Source organism: Centruroides vittatus, unplaced genomic scaffold (genome assembly GCF_030686945.1).
Source record: "Centruroides vittatus isolate TY-2023 unplaced genomic scaffold, ASM3068694v2 scaffold_386, whole genome shotgun sequence".
Lineage (NCBI taxonomy): Eukaryota > Metazoa > Arthropoda > Arachnida > Scorpiones > Buthidae > Centruroides > Centruroides vittatus.
Genome location: NW_027122706.1, coordinates 5,257,375 through 5,275,514, shown reverse-complemented (window position 1 = coordinate 5,275,514; position 18,140 = coordinate 5,257,375). Strand labels below are relative to the sequence as shown.

The following is an 18,140-nucleotide window of genomic DNA, read 5'->3' as shown; positions in this document are numbered from 1 at the left end:
TTTTGATGTAATGCTGACAATTTTGCAGTTTTAGAATAAAAACTTGTTTTTTTAATGTGCCCTCTAGAAAGGGATGTATAATCTCACTTAAACTAGCATGCCAGCATACCAGTTTTTACCATATGGAAGTATCTGATTTCATGGTCTCCCCAGATAGACTAGCATAGACTCATTCTGCAAAGATACAGTATATATAATTTTTTTTATTTATAAAATGCTCTCTTTATATATAATACATAAATAATTCTATTCTAACTTAAAAACCTTAAATAATTATCAGAAAAATATTTTATTAAATAATGTCAGTTTACTTATTTTGATTAATGAACATTATATTCACATCTATATACAGGAAATATTCATATTTGTGCTAGAACAAAACTCTCTAATTGAATTGAAGCAATCAACTACTGCATGAAATGATAATCTTGTTCAGTGTTTTTATAAAAATTCACATGAATATTGCTACCATTTAATCCTTCTCACAGACTTATGTCAGTGAGAAGAATTAAATGCTAGAAGTGATTTAGTGAAATGATATTGTTAACAAGAATGTTTCTGAACAGTTTCATAAACAGCAAGAAATATCACTTTTAAACAAGCAATTTTATTGATAACTCTATTTCATATTGATTCACTTGTTTCATTATAATTTTTAAATATAATTATGGTATCATCATTTTTCATAATATTTATAACAAATATATTACAATTTATGAAAAATATTTTCATTACTTTTGTTAAAGATCATATAATTTTGCTTTTTCAGCATTTATTTTATTTCACTAACTTCTGTATTTTTTTCTTAAAAATATTTTGCTGTATATACAGTAAATACTTGTAATACTTATGTTCTTATGTAACAATTGTAATTAGAATGTTGTCAAAATAATATGAAGCTGAATGATCAGTTTCAATAATGTATTGAAACTGATCATAAACTTAGAAAAATAATTTTAAATTCGTATATTGATTATTTGTATTTATAAATTTGCATTAATAAAGACTTACTAAAAAGTGAAGATGAACTTTTTGAAATTTCTGAAGAACTAATCACTAAACCTATATTGTAAATTGTGAATTAACATATTCAATTTTAAAGAAATAAAATAAACAAACATACTTGCTGAACCATGTGAGCAATTGATGTATGAGCTGTCAGACTATAACCACATTCAGGATCTAATATTAAATGCAGTTGCACATGATCATCAACAAATGACATCTGTGGAATATTTAATTTCAGAGGTATTTCAGTGTGTGATCTACAGAAAAAATAAAAAATATATCAATTTTAAAAATTTATAATTCATATTACTACTCAGACACCTTATACCTCTGAGAAATTATTAATTTAATCATGCAAACGTTTTCCACCTGTTCCACAGGTCATCTTCAAGCAATTTTTACTTTTGAAATGTTATTTCGTGCAGGATCGAATGTATATGCACAAGATATTTCAAATTTTAAAAAAACCGTTGGAACATTCCATGTAAAATATAAAATACATGTTCAATAATATTCTATCTATTTTGTTTTTCTGTTTGTAAATATGTAAATTTTATTCTTGAAATCTATTTTTTTTAGTTTTCCTTTACATTCAAGATGGAACCTAGCTGTTCAATGTTAACATTCCATATAACAGCTGATTTTAAAACTTTTACGAAAGTTCTATTTAGGAATTTAAAATGGTTCTTTGGTGCTTACATTTAAATGTATGGAATATACCATATTAGCCCGAATATAACGCGATATTTTTCGACCATTTATTTTCCGTTAAAAAGTCGACTCGCACTAAATTCGGGGTTTAAGTAATGGAATGTAATATAAACAAGGACATTTTCCTACAGAGGTTGAAACGCAACTGAACGTCCGACCAATTCCTAGCTCGACCGACCACTTCAAAACAACCATGTGATCTAGTTAGTAGGCCTGCGCTTTTGTTTGCATAGCGCTACTATAGTAAGGCTATGTCTCCACTCGTTAACATCTCACGCAACTGTTTTTTTTCATTTGTTTTTTGCTCTAGTGACTAGCGACGGTTACTTTACTATTTTCTTTATTGCCCATAAAAAATGAGTGTGAGTAATAAAGGTAGTGTTGAGAAAAAAGGCTCATCAAAGAGTCAAATAAATAAAGGTACCAGGAGAACCTACGATATGAATTTTAAAATTATGATTGCAAACGAGACAGAAAGAACGAACAACTTTCATTTAAAGAGAATTTTCGAAAAGAATACAACAATTGGCTATTATCAGGCAATCATCCATTGACACCTTCAAGAAAAATAAAAAAAACCCTCAGTCTCTCTTTTAGGAGAATGGATTGCCACTGCCTGGCAGAAGATCGAACCTGAATCGATAGTTAAAGGTTTCAAGAAATGCTGCATTTCCGATGATTTAAATGGGACGGAAGATGACATTTTGTGGGAGACTGAAAGCAAGAATGAAAATACTGATGATACCAATGTGACATCAATGAGTTCTCATTCTGAAAACAGTTCTGATTCTGAATAAACATTTCCGTTTTTTGTTGTTACTTACGTAATATTAATTTTGTTTTACATTACTTAATTTTATTGACATGAATTTAACCTGTATTATTAGCTATAATTACCTAAATAAATGCTTATCTGATTGAATTTTACTTTCTTTGAATTCTTTTGAGTATTATTTTTTTTTTTCTAAATATCTTTATGAAAATTTCGGAGTCGTGTTAAATTCAGGGTCGTGTTATAGTCGGGCTAATATGGTAAGTTCCGTTTCTGAAAATTAGTATTAATTTAAATATGTCTGAAAACATTTCCATATGTAAATAAAAACTTTGCTGGAAAAATAAGATGTAGAATTTTATTAATATCACAAGAATTAAGTCTTTCAGAATCCTTATATATAATTGCAAAATAAACTAGAAATTTTATGTTGCCAGGCCTTTCTTGATATAAAAATTTTATTATTCATCATCATGAATTAATAAAAATTTATTCTTTATTTTAAAATAACTTCAATATATATTATTTGTTTATCCACCATACTTATTATCTTCATAGTAACAAAATTTTTAGATTAAAACTTCTCTAGTTGCATTTTTTCCTTGTTCAAAATTTTAAGATGTTTTATATTGTTGTAAATATTTTAATTGAAACCTGATATTTAAATTATGAATCTATGAGAGTTTATGTGAAAAATATTATAAAATGGTTTTCTGTTAATCTTGAATAAATAGTTTATATATACAGTAGAGCATCGTTTATCCAAATCAATTGGGGACTGAGGTTGTTCGGATAACCGATTATGTATGAAAAAATATATTAACCTATCCAATGTTGAAATTTTTCTCTATTGTGTGTCACTTCGTGTTGAATTTTTCTCCATTGCGTGTCGCTTCATGTTGAATTTTCATCAATTTTAAGCCTAATGAAAATTTTTATAATAATAATCGAGGCTACTGTATCGTTAAAAATTATTTCTTTATTTTGTACAAACAAAATAAATATATTGAAAAATATAAAAACAAAAAAATTATACTTTAGAAGTTAATCTAGTATCAAAAATGTTCGATTCAGCATGACACAGTCTGACTGGAAAGCTTTCGGTTGACTGGCTTTTGGATAAACGATGCTCTACTGTATATATATATATATATGTAATTTATGAATTTAGATATTTATATATATGTGTGTGTGTGTGTAAAAGGCTATACAATAAAAAGTCTTCTTGTATCCTTTCTCACACCTCAAGAAATAACAGAATTTTTATAATGTTATGCATATTGAGGGAATGAGTAAATAAAGGTCAATTCTATCATAAAACTATCTCTGGTGACAGCACAAAGCATGAGACAGATGAGTAGTCTCTAAATAAAGGTTGACTCCACCATAAAACTTATTTCCTGAGGTAGGAGAAAGGATGCAAAAAGACTATAATATGAAAGGCTATAAATAAAAAAAGTAATACATACTTGACCATATAAAAATATTTTTCTTTACTCCATGGAATAATTAACTTAGCAATTCCTTGATCTGAAAAATTAAGTGTTTTGCAATACAAAAATTATTACTTTATGCATTCAACTACTTATATAAATATTTTCCTTACATATAATTTTGTTATATAAAAAATAAAAAAATGAATTATGTTTTACATTTAATATTTATTTATAAATAATGTGCAAATATAAATATTAATAAAAATAAAATTTCTATAAAAATAGTCAATTAAAAGATGATGGATATGAAATTTAAGATTAGTCTGAAAGCCTAAAAAACTAACTTTTCTAAATTATTTGTCACCAAACATAAATGTTTAGTAATTTTTAATAAATTGAAATAATTAGATAGAATAAATATGATTTTATATAATATGAATTCTTCAATTTCTACAAGCCAGGTAACCAGTTATATTACCTGGATTCATAAACTAATCCTTGCCTATAGATATTTGTATAATTTACAACTACAGGTATCCCTTGATTAACGTGGTTTTGCTTAATTCAGAATTTGATTAACGCACAAAGTTAATTACAGTAATTCCTTTTTGTGTGGAAAAAGTTTTAATTAGCAAATTTGCTATTTTTCATTTATTAAAATAAAAATATTTGTTATTAACTGAAAACTTGTTCTAGTGGATGGTAATTGTTTGATAGAGTACTGAGCCCTCTGTATTTGATTAATGTGATTTTGATATACATGATAGCATCGAGGGATTAATTAACCACGTTAATCAAAGGATACCTGTATACAGATTCTATTCATGTATAAATAGATTGGATTTCAAATCAGTGTATTTGATTTGTATTTTCTGTACACTGTATATAATGAATACAAAAATCAAAAATAATAATAATAAATACAAATATATTTGTATGTATTTAACAAACAGAAATCAAACAACATTATAGTAACAATGAAAGTTATAGACAACAAAGTTTATTTATTTGTTTACATTCACTCAATGCTATATAGCAAGAGATCACTACCCTAACAATACAATTAATACACTCCAAAAAAAAAAAAAAAAAAAAAAACAACAATTAATGACAATAAATAAGTAAAATACATGTAAATTTCTAAAACTAAAAAACAAAATTTAAAAAAATTACAAAATGTATAAAAATTTATAAACTACATGTAGTTTGTAGAATTCATCAGAAATTAATCACAAATTATAAATAAATTCATATCCAAGTAATTTCATGTTATTAATATATCCCAAAAATACTTTAATCAAATATTGTTTTAACTATTCTCTAAAAGTAGTTTTTGCGAAAAATAATTCATCCTAACAAGCTAGATATTACATTGATTAACAAAGATCATAAAATTTACTTTAAAGTCATAGTTACTATAAATATAGTCAACCTACAGATCAAGCATGCTAGATTTAAACATTAAAATTAAGAATTAATGACATATGAGAAATATGGTGATAATTTCTATTCTATTCTTTCTAGTAGATATTTTTTTCTAGAATTCTACTTAATCCATATTTTTGTGGATTGACCAGCATACTGCATATAACCAGGGGAGACCAGCATGCCAGAAACCATGGGGTTACTAGCATGGCAGTTAAACTGCAACTAAAAAATTAAATTAATAAAATCTAACAAAACTAATTGTTAAATAAATGTTAAATAAAACATTCTTCCCAGTACAATAATATAACAACATTGTAATTTGACAAACTTAACATTAGGAAGAGAGTTTTTTGTTTAAAGGACAATAAAATAATTAATGGCTTATTGACATTAGTAGTAGCAGCAGCAGCAGCAGCAGCAATAGTAGTCAATCAGTGTGGGCTGCACTGACAATCTACCCTGACCAAAATAACACTTCCTCTCAAATTTCACACAAAGCAGATGTTAATGGTATAAGTTGAGATAATTTACAGTTTCTGAATTTGATATGTTTGTTTATGTGTTTTTGGATCAAATTACAATAAAATAAACAGACAAAAAATACTTTCAGCATTCCATGAGTATTTTACATTGTTAGAAAGGCAACAAAATGCAGAAATTAAATGTATAATTTTTGATTTAATGCTGACAGTTTCACAGTTTTAGAATAAAAACTTGTTTGTTTTTATATGACATAACCTGTTCATTTTTTTCATGTACCCTCTAGAGAGGAATGTATAACCTCACCTAAACTGTTATGCCAGCATTCCTCAGGATAAACTGGCATGCATGAGGAGACCATAAAATCAGATATTTCTATATGGTAAAACCATACAGAAATATCTGATTATATGGTCGCCTCCCGACTAGACCAACAAGTGGACAATCTGCAAAAATATGGAAACACTGTATAAATCTACAAGAATCAACTACAAAAATGAAACAGTTTTATATTTTTCAAAAATAATAAGAAACTTCTAAAATTCAGGTTCTGTATAATCAATATCTCATACCAATGCATTAAAAAAATCATCGCTATATCAACTAGTTGATGTAGAGATGTTTAATATTTGTCTAAGTAATGACTGAGTAAGTTAAAAAAAATTTTTGGATATATAACAATTACATAATACTTACATTTAGTTCCTTGTTTACAGCGTGTTATGTGCAAATTTAGTATATATGCTTGCCATATAGAATTAAGATTTATGAATTTAATTCTAAAATATACACCACTATCAGCCAAAGGTACATTAAAGATATTTACAGAAAACATTCCTTTCAAATTCTGAAAAATATCTGGTAACACAATATTATGATGTCGGTCTTTGAATTTGAATCTTTCACACAAAATGTCAATCTATAAATAAAAAAAATTTTATCAACAAGTTAATAATATATCTATATTATTAATAAAACGTTTTATATTTAAACAATTATATACAGGTACAATTCCTAAAAGTGTTCAAATTAAACTCAGGCAAGTTGGGAGCAAATTAGTTTTCCTCAAGTTAAATTTTAAAAATAAAGAAATTCCATTGAACATACACGTATCAACCTGTATAATCATTATAATTTTTCAAATAATTTGAAATTAAATCTAGTATATAAATTACACATTGTCAATAATAAACTAATTATACCCTTGTTTTTCAAGTCAAAACAGTTTACTAAGAACCCAAACATTTTTAACCCTCTTGTAATGTCTCCATCCTTTAGTGGTGAGTGCTTGGTGATCTATGCCAGTGATTCTCAAAGTGGGGGTCGTGAATAATATTTGCGGGGTCGCTGAAAAATTGATGCCAGATCAATTTTTTCAAATATTTTATAAATTTACTATGGATTCATGTTTAGAAATAATAGAAATAAAAAATATATAAAATAATTTTTACTTAAATAAATTGCACGTATAAATAATATAAATACGAGCCTAACCCCCTCCATCTGGGATGTCTTTCAACACATACTTATTCTTCGGGGGTCCTTTGAAATTTTTAAGTGCAGAAGGGGGTCACAGTCCAAAAAGTTTGAGAAACACTGATCTATGCTATGGTGTCTCAGTGCGGTTTTCTCATCTGAGTGCTGTGACAGATCCAACTAAGCGGGATAATTGCCAAATCTAATGTGGAGGCATTGTGTTGAGAACTGGAAGGTACCAGATGATATAACAGGTGCCATAAAGGCTAGTTTAAGGTTGGCAATTTCAAGACCTAATACCAAGCCCACTGCCATTGACTCACAGGGAGCTCTATCATAAAATTTAATGCTTCTGATTTGGATATATCTTAACGAAGTTAATTGCACTTCATGCCAAATAATGATCTAGTGTAATGTTATGTTGTAACATATTCTGTCTTATGGCATTAAAACCAACATTTTATTCAAAAATTGCAAGTACTGATTTGATTAGACTCAGCCTATCAGCATGAAGAGGATGTTTGTAAACTATCAAAAGTACTTGCAATTTTTGAATAAAATGTTGGTTTTAATGCCATAATATAGAATATGTTATGTCATAACATTACACTATATCCAAATCAATCTGCAACACTGCAGGGTAGCAGCTGTAGTGCCACCCTGCATTATAACAGAGGGCATTAATATATCCCTAATACAGAAACCCTGAGACTTCAGAGGTCAAGTTAGAGACTTATAAAGACTATCACTTAAGTTTGACATATTAACATAATTTTTTTTCAACAATGTTAATCATCATTTAATCCAAATTTGAAATAATTGTGCATTTTAAATTTTTAAAATGCACAATTACAACATTATTATTGTTTATTGTCAATAAATAAGTTTAAATTATCAAAAAAATAACAACAATAAAATCATAAAATACAAAAAGACAACCTGGTACATCATAATTATAATTAAAATATATTTACACATTGCTATTTAAAAATGTGTACTTATGGCAAAGCAAAAAAATAAAAAATAAAAAAGAGAAGTAAAGATAAGAAAAGTACTAATGAATAGAGAAAAGACTATTTAATAGTAGGATGAGACTGAAAAGTTAAAATAACAAAATCTAATTCCATTTAATACACAAGACAAGTAATGTGTATGCATGTGACACTGGTAGTGAACAATTAAAAATATTATCAGTATATTAAATCTATGAACATATGAAAAATATTTCAGATAGTTACATGCCTTATTTCCTGAAGGTGATGCAATTATAAGCAAATGTGAATATTCTTTTGCAAGCAATGTTTCAGATTTCACATATATTAATCTTCTCATATCATATGTTTTGGTTGGAATCATTTCAGTTTGTTTAACTAGATTTTCACTTTCTGAACTGAAATATATTATTTATATAAAATATTCTATATATTTTTAAATCTTTAATATTCTATAAAGTAAATTTCTAAAAATCACTAATTAAATTAACACTTAAAAATTAATTGTTGATAAAATTAAAAATAACTCAAGTAATTCAGGTAACTCTCAGTATTCACTAGGGCTATGTTCTTTAGAAATCTTGTGAACATCAATTTGCAAATATCAAATAGGAAGACCTTTGAGAAAATTGACTTAAGTTCCTGCAGATCAAATCAATATGGCTGAGCTGAAGCTTGTTACTGTCTAGGGAATATTTAAACTTTCAAGTATGATTTAATAAGCATATAACAACAATTAATGTATATTTTATTCGTACATTTAATTACATTAAAAACATTAGTCTTATATTTTAAGATGATTGAGGAAGAGTTACAATAGTTTGGAAAAACTGAGTTAATGTTGCTTGATAAGCTTTTTTTATTCATGTCCTTAAAGAATCAAGACTTCCAACTTATTGAGAACTTTTACCTTTTCAAGAACTTAAAACTGGTTTCTTATAGTTTACCATATTTTCAAGAGCAACACTACTACTTTTAGGAGCGATCGTAATAAATAAAATACAGAAAATACTATAAAAACTTTTTCACTTGCAGTATTATGGAATTGCACAACTGGCAAACATACAAAAGTGAAGATGCAGAGTCCTCTATCAGACTTGTTTTTACTTCATAATTCAAACTAAATATAAAACTTATAAAAATACTTCTATAGTAATACTAAAATAATATATTATATGGGATTATTATTATTATAATTGTATGGAAATATGTAATTACTGTATATACTGTATTCACATAATTATAGCAAAAACTTGTTCATGTTTGATTTGGTAGAAAGCATTGTTGCTGTAATGTGATGACTTTAGTTTAGTAGTATAATAGTTAATTAATATACTTTGCTTGGTTATGTCAAAAAATATAAAAATTGGAAATAACAGACAGCAAGTTTTTACAATTACTGTACTGTAATTGAAATACAGTAATACCTCGACTTACGCTATCGACTTACGTAAACCTGGAGTTACGCGATTTTCAAATCTCGTCAATTCGTCTTTTGTTTGAGTGCCACGCAACTCTTGATTACTCACTCTTCCCACTATTGTTCATCTTACATGTTCAGACATGTTGCACAGAATCGACACATAGCTAAAATTTATTTTCTTATTTATTTCTGTGTTTGTTATATCTACAGAGAATTGAGAGACTCTACTATGTCATCCAAACGAAGTAGAACTGATTCTTCTGCATCAAACAAGAAAAGAAAAACTTTATCTTTGGAATGTAAAGTTAACATTATTAAAGTGTGAGATCTGGAATCCCCTTGAACGTAAAGTTTTCCCAAATTATATCCGAATTAATAATTACCCCTTTATATTCGGATATAATCCGAATATAATCCGAATTATACTAAAATTATTCCCTAAATCGAATCAAAATTTCTTCTATTATAAACATCCTGCCAAAAACTGTCTTGAATATAAACATCCTGCCTAAAAACGGCCCTGGACAAGAAAATATGCGTCCCCGGCCGTATAATTGTCAACTATCCATTGTTCTTACACTGAGTACAGATCATCTTGCAACTTAAGTTTATAGTTAGCGCCCGAATTCGCCATATTGTTTCCAATCCCGGGAACACCTATGGCCTAAGCACCTGCACGTGACCAAAATTCCCAGCAAAAAGCTATATATAAGATGCTTCCTCCCTCCCCCGGTAGAGAGTCAATCATCGATTCATATCGAGTCGCGATCTTACCCGTTGTGCCTACGGAATATATTTGACGATTGTGCCGCAAGTGCCACGGACCCTTCCCTACAAAGGAATAAGCGATCATCGTGACAAACAGCATATTTGAATTACTAATTGGTCAAGAGGTATGGAACCCACTTATGTGAACTCTCTCTCTCTCTTTGCATGATAGGGATATATAGCTTTATATATATATGTCATCCCTTTTTATGTCAGATTTTTGTAACGTATATTTTGTTTTCCATTAAATCGTTGTTATCCTGTTAAATGGTGTCTTGTTTGCTCGAATATTCGCTTATCGTCTTACCACGACTCCACTTTCCCTCCTACACTCGACCAGATAAAAAGCAGTCCCGTCCCTACGGGATCCCTACCGACAAATTAAGCCATTCCTGACACGTGGGCAAGTCCCCCCGACTTGTTGCCGACATTAACCAGAGGTCTGACTTCGTCGACCCTCCTCGGTACCCACAAAAGACTTCGATACAAAAATGAAAAGGGGTTACAAATTTCAGAAAATATAGACTCCAACGAAGAGCACATTTCTTCTACAAAATGAGAAATAAAAAAATTTATTAGTATGCTACAAGGAAATTTTGTGGGAGAAAAAAACAATCTTTGAGCCATCAGATGAATTTGTTAGATTTTATAAAGCCTTCTACATCAAAATAACTTCAGTATACGATTTTAATAATATAATTTATTATACATATGTATTATCTAAGATTTTATTAAACATTTTTTCTAAATTATTGTTTTCTTTAGTCTCCGGCCCCAATTAAAAATAATTTGTATGTATTTATATGCAAAATTATACCCCAACTTACACGGTTATCGTTCGGTCCTACCTATCACATAAGTTCAGGGTATTACTGTATTGTAAAAGCAATTTGCAGATACACAAATGTTTCCTGAATAGTTGTGTAGTTGGTACAACTTTTCAAATGCAAATAAGCAAAAGCACAAAAACCAAACATGTAAATAGTGAGAGTTATCTGTATTTAATAATCGTCAAAAATATATATTTTACCATTTACTAAAACTAAACTTTACTGAATAAAAACACATAAAACAGTATGTTGTTTAAATCAAAGTCAACAACAAACTAGAAAAAAAAAAGTGTGTGTTGACTCATGACAATTCAAAATAGCATAACTGATAAATTTTGTAATCAAATCAGGTAAATAATTTTTAATCACCTTCAACCTTTTGAGTCATCAAGCAAACAATATAATATGCAAATTTCATCTTTAAAAGAGTAAACAGTATTGAAGACTTAATAAATGACAAAGATAATAGTGAGATTGAGGCCAAAGTTTTAAACGCAAAAATGTGTATGTTGGATGTTCAGCACAGCTTTCCTGTAAGCCTAGAAGTTTGACAATGGTGTTTGGAAAGTCAGTGGAAATATGCTCGACATTTCAAACAATCAATTTCAAACAAATGAAGAGTTTAAAACATTAAAACAATTTTATCAAATAATGCTAAATTTAACTCTTCCATTTTTACAAGCCTTAACTTACAATATATTTAGTTAGTTGATGAAAATCTGGAGATATTCAAACAATATTTATTCATCACCAAACATGAATGATTACACTGTACAAATAATGTTTATACAGTGTAATCATGCCAAACAAGCTACTCAGCAAGGGCTAAATACAGATTAAAGAGACATAGACAGCCAACTCCCTATACTTGAAGAAAGTCGACAGCCTGACCAATCTGCCATAGGACTACTGATTCAGAAGTTAATGATGGCTGAGATCATCCACATCATTAGACATCATGGCATGAATCATCAATGATGTTGCTATTTAAATTAGATTACAATGCACATGAGGAAAAAATACTACTTCTGTTTTTGAGTACATACTACAGTTGAATTTAAGTTACATGAATAAAAACTGTGTTAATTGAAATTCACATAATATAAATGGCATCCAAGAATTCATCTTTAAAAGTGCTTAAGTCAAATTAAATAATAAAAATTTATTTTATATAATACAGTATCCTATTAGATACAATATTACATTGCATTGATAGCTGTATTTTATGCTAAAAATGCCTAAAAATGTAGGAAAAAAAGGCTTCATTTTGGGTGTCAGGAACTGATTAATCCATTTTATATTGTTTCTTATGGGAACATTTCTTTAGAACAAATTATGTTCAAAAACTGAGGTTTGACTGTAATTCAAAAATATTTTCAAGTTTTTATATATTATCTCAATAGCAAAAAAACAAAGTTAATTAGAATAAATTGTAAAATTAAGAAAATTATAATAATATAAATTTTACTTACCAAGTATTTGGTTTTATTCCAAATTTAAAAGGATGTGGATTACAAGCAATAACCCATGTAAATTGTATCTGATATAGAAATGAATAACCAAATCAAATATTTAATTCTTTAGTGAAATTAATAAAAATAATAAGAAATAGTAATTAAAATATACCAGTCCGGTAGCTGTAGCAATGATATGTTCATTTTTATTTAAAGGAACAAGAAAATAAATAAATTCCATTGCCTGAAAAACAAATTTTTTATAAATTTAAAAACCATATACTTTATAAATTGAAAATAAGATAATAAAAATCAATTTATTCTTATTAATACAAATTTTTAAAAATTATTTTAATAAATAAAATGCTTTGGATTTTTAATGGATTAAAATATTTATATTTGTGTTTTTAAGGATCATAAATTTGAAACAATGATTAAAAAAACTAAAATTAATATTGGTCTAATAAATAGTCCTATTCATTAAATTTAACATTAAGAAAGTAAATGCTGAAAAATTATCAACTGCCTACCTTTAGTCCTAATCAAAAATTAACTATTTCAAAAATATAGTTACCTTATTTTGATTAAACCTCCATGATCTTTCTATTTTCATAATCCATTCAGCATTTAAAGAAAATGTTACATGGCCTATTGGAAAATTTGGAAAATGTTTTCCCATCGACTTTTGTAAAAAGTGATATTTCAGAACATCTTGTCGTAATGTCGTATTAGTTGTCACCTATAATAGCATTTTATTTTTATTAAATTATTTATAATAATTTAATGAAAAATTAAGGATTAAATAAAGATTATAATAATTTTAATACATATAATAAAATTTGATAAAATCTCATCAAAATATATATTTTCCAACCAAAATTTTGAATTTTTTTTTCTGCCAAAATTCATATAAAGTTAAATATATATACAGTTAAATCTGTATAAAATAAAATGCAATAGTACCAGCCATAATTTTCCATATTTGGCAGGTTACTGTTTTAAAGAAGATTATGTTTGTTTTAATGCATGAAAAGAGAAAAGTTGAAAAAAATGTTACAACTTACATTTAGAACTATTTCTCCTCCCACATTTTCATTATATATTTAATACACATATAGAAACATGTTTTTTTCCTGTGTGTACCACACAAGGACAATGCCAGCCAATGGGCCAGGGGGGCAAGACAATGTAAATTGTTAGGGGATATGAATTGTATGTAGGTAAAATAAAAGCGATTCATAAAGTTTTAATCATTTACTATGTACCGGAAAAGAAATTATCTTAATTAAAACATTTTTTTTTTTAACTTACAAGAAGCCTAAGAAGATTATTTTAATTAAAACTTAGCATTTAACTAATTTTTTTGAATTTCTAGGGGAGGGCAGCTGCCCCTCTGCCCCCTGGCGACACCCTTGGTACCACATACATCTGTTAAAAACTCAGTCCTCAAGAAATAGGACAATTACAGCATTTGCTAGTCAGCACCTAATTCATTAACTATTATCAAGTTAAATTAATGTGGACTGTTCCAATTTTTATTTAAAAATTACTCTTATATTGACAATATAATGGCAAGAATAAGTGCTCTTAGAAAGTAATTTTTGTTATTACTCATTTCAATAATACAATACTGAATTTTGGCTAGGTCTAAAAATTTTGTAATTTGGCATCCATTACTTCTTTTATCTAGCTCAGTAATTCTCAATGAATTACCAAGCTAGATACAAGAAATCTTAACTCCTACAAGAACTGCACTTGTACAACTATAAACTCTACAACCATCAAGTGCAGTAAACTTTTTCACAGCAACCATCAAATGTAGCATCAACTTTTTTCTTTATTCTAAAATAAAGAAAAAGCTTTTACATACTGCATTTAATGATTGTAGAGTTGGTAGTTGTACAAATACAACTCCTGTATAAATTAATAAGTTGAATATGACCATGTTGGCTAAACTGTATCATAAGCTAGTTACCAAGATTTACAAAAATGATGCCAAGCTAAGCTTCATGGCACATCAGTTGAGAATTATCATTCTATTTATCTAGTTTAATAATTCTCAACTAGTATGCTGTGACATACCAGTTGAGAATTATAGATATGGATAAGATTGGCCTAAAACGCTTCCTATTTTATCATTCATTAAAAGAAATAATGTTTTATATGTGCAAAAATGTACTAATTATTGCAAATTAATGCTAGAAAAGTACTTTTATGTCAATAACTATTAAAAATAATAGAAAAGAAATAAATTTATTAAATAAATAACAATTTCTGATAGTCCAAAAAATCTTGATTATTGGCTGTCTAGATAAGGTTTCTAATTTGCTAGCCCAGATATTGGCAACTTTAATGATATTACTACTGACATCCTTAGTATTATGTGAAATAAGCAAAATCTTAAAATTGCTAAGAATATTGTAAAAAAAAAATAAACAACATATGAATCATATTAAGAGTACTTACTTCTTTTGTCTTTACATCAACAAGATCAAATAAAGTGCGAACAACAGAAAGCACCAACTGTTTACACCTAACAAGTATTAAAAAAATAACTTTAAATTCTTTTTTTGAAACACACTGGTCATTGATAATATATTACATCCAAAAAATATAGAAACTATACAGCAATTGTTTTGCTAGAATGCTTTATTTTTCTATGGTCCACTCTTTTTAAAATACATTTCAGACTCTCTAAGTCCCTCAACAGTTGCACTGTGGCTCCTGTATAGGGTTACTAATGTTTTTGTACAAAAAACATGTATATTTTTGCAAAAGTGGTTTAGCTAAAACAAGCAACAAATAATAATAATAAGTATATGTTTAATTAAACAATAACATTTTTATTAAAGAGTCGGGCTAGGTAGAGGTTACCTGAATGCCATCTGAGAAATTCATTAGTATATGAATATTCATTATTCATATTTATTAATATATGGAGTTGTGATCATCTATGGAAAATCACAACTTCCTATATAAGATACAGGACAATTTTTTTTAGTCTTTTTTTTAAACAAAATTCATGTTTTATATGCCATAAAACACAGTAAATCAAAATATTCATTTAAACTGTACATTTAATTGTATTTAAATGTTCAGTTTTATTCAAGAATATTACAGGTATACCTAGAGTTACGTCATTCTTGATTATACGTTGTTTGTCAAAAAAAGTATATGGAAAAATAAAAATCAAGTTTAAGTCATTTTATTCGACTTTACATCCATCCGCCACAAATATTGAAATCATAAAATCACTAGAAAAGCGTTAAAAGAACATAAAATCATATTAAAATGTTAATATAATCATCATAAATCCTAGAGAATGAAACATGAAAACATCTGTGTTTCTGTGTTGTTGTTTTATTTAGTGGTCTTTAAGTACTCATTATTAGCATTTTTCACGGTAGTTTCAATATCTACCATTTGGCGTCGTTGTCAGCGCCACTCGATATTAATAAATTTTTTTTTCCTTTTTTTTTTTCTTGCAAAGATACAATGCAGTGACAGTAGATTTAAAACACTGGGCAAATTTTCATCCTTTATTCAGTTGGAACGCTTTTTACATCGCACGTTTCGGGCCGATGCCCCTCTTCAGCCAACTTTTATCTTTTCTTGGTATTTGTTATCTTGATGTTGAACCATGTTCTTCTCTCAAATGATGATATTCGCCATTTCTATATTAATAATTTAGTTTTATCTTGAGGAAACCCATTTTGCCTCAGATAAAACTAAATTATTAATATAGAAATGGCGAATATCATCATTTGAGAGAAGAACATGGTTCAACATCAAGATAACAAATACCAAGAAAAGATAAAAGTTGGCTGAAGAGGGGCATCGGCCCGAAACGTGCGATGTAAAAAGCGTTCCAACTGAATAAAGGATGAAAATTTGCCCAGTGTTTTAAATCTACTGTCACTGCATTGTATCTTTGCAAGAAAGAAAACATAAAGCACAGTTTCTTCAAGATAAAATTAATAAATTTAACATAAATTAGTTTATTTTCTACTATCGCAAAATAATTTTAATAACTGTATTTGTTATTTAACTTTAAAAAATCATCTTATTTTAAAATGTCTTAGAGAAACCACATTCACAAATAAAGGGTCTGCAATGTACTGTAAACATCACCAAATTGTAAACATGTACAGTACATTTACATATATGTACTGTACATATATATATGTATTTGTAAATTTAGATTACTTTTTTCTTCTCTACTATCTTTTTCTGTACTATATTAAAAACTAAAATTTATTTGTTTGTAAGCTTAAAATAGATTCTTATTAACCATATATTATTCAAAAAGGCATTTATAAATAAAATACAGAACTGGGAATAGTAATCTGTGGTTTAGCCTAGTGACAAGTAAATTCAACTTATGTCGCCTCTCCTGAAACCAATTACTGATGTAAGGTGAGGTATACCTGTATTTCATTTTCATTAAGGTAAAATACATTTCTAGCTATATCATTAAAATTTACAAATAAATTTTAAACAGAATACACTTATATAAATCTCTTTCACTTACCATATAATGCATAGATGATCTGTAGAAACCCAAACAGCTGGAATAGAATTTGTCTAAAAACATTTTTTTAATTCAATGAAATGAAAATCTTAATAAATAAATAAATTTATTTTAATAAATAATTTATTAAATTTTATCATCATAATGTTAACTATTTTTGATATTATGCATTCATTTTTAATTATTAAATTAAAAACACTGAAAAAAAATTTGACATTTCAGTAATCATTAATTTTTTCCTAGACTTGAAAATATTTTTAATTATTTAATGTCCTTGCAATTTTCATCATTTTATAGCTGATATGCCAAGAAAGCAAATAAATGATACAAAACTTTTATACAAATTACACAAAGATAAATGTTTTTTGCAAATGAAAAATTGTTCTTGAAGATTATAGGCAAGAAATTGAGATAATTAATAAAAGTATTATAAAAACAGTTTGTACAAGACAAGTTATAATTTATTGCATTTTATAAATAAATCTTCATTTTCTAATATTTACGAAATTAAATAACAATTTTAATCTCAAATGTCAAATGAGAACTTATGAAAAATGAATAATTCATAACTATCAAATATTTCATTCAGTAAAAAATTCTGCTAAAACAAAGTTACAAAAATTAATATGCTTACATGAACATTGATATCATTTTGCAGATTATAGGAAGAAGGTATAACAGTTAGGTCACTTCTTACTAACAAATCTCTGTTTCCACCAGCAATAGATATAAATGAAAGATGCTGCAATTCACTGTAACATTTTCTCTGCCATTCAATTTGTAATTTATCATAATACATACTTATAAATGGATCCATTGTAATCACTGTAT

General features: G+C 27.4%; 1 protein-coding gene across 1 annotated transcript in view; it reads right to left on the bottom strand.

Moving 5' to 3' along the window:
* PGAP1 (GPI inositol-deacylase) overlaps positions 1-18,140 on the bottom strand; it is a 78,173-nt gene that overhangs the window by 19,468 nt on the left and 40,565 nt on the right. Inside the window, exons 8-17 of the mRNA XM_067286891.1 lie at positions 17,944-18,134; positions 17,310-17,362; positions 15,245-15,311; positions 13,353-13,517; positions 12,951-13,022; positions 12,797-12,864; positions 8,554-8,701; positions 6,532-6,754; positions 3,961-4,021; positions 1,124-1,265 (exon numbers count right to left, since the gene is read on the bottom strand). Of these exons, the coding sequence (XP_067142992.1) occupies positions 1,124-1,265; positions 3,961-4,021; positions 6,532-6,754; positions 8,554-8,701; positions 12,797-12,864; positions 12,951-13,022; positions 13,353-13,517; positions 15,245-15,311; positions 17,310-17,362; positions 17,944-18,134 (1,190 nt within the window). The remainder of the gene's footprint in view (positions 1-1,123; positions 1,266-3,960; positions 4,022-6,531; positions 6,755-8,553; positions 8,702-12,796; positions 12,865-12,950; positions 13,023-13,352; positions 13,518-15,244; positions 15,312-17,309; positions 17,363-17,943; positions 18,135-18,140) is intronic.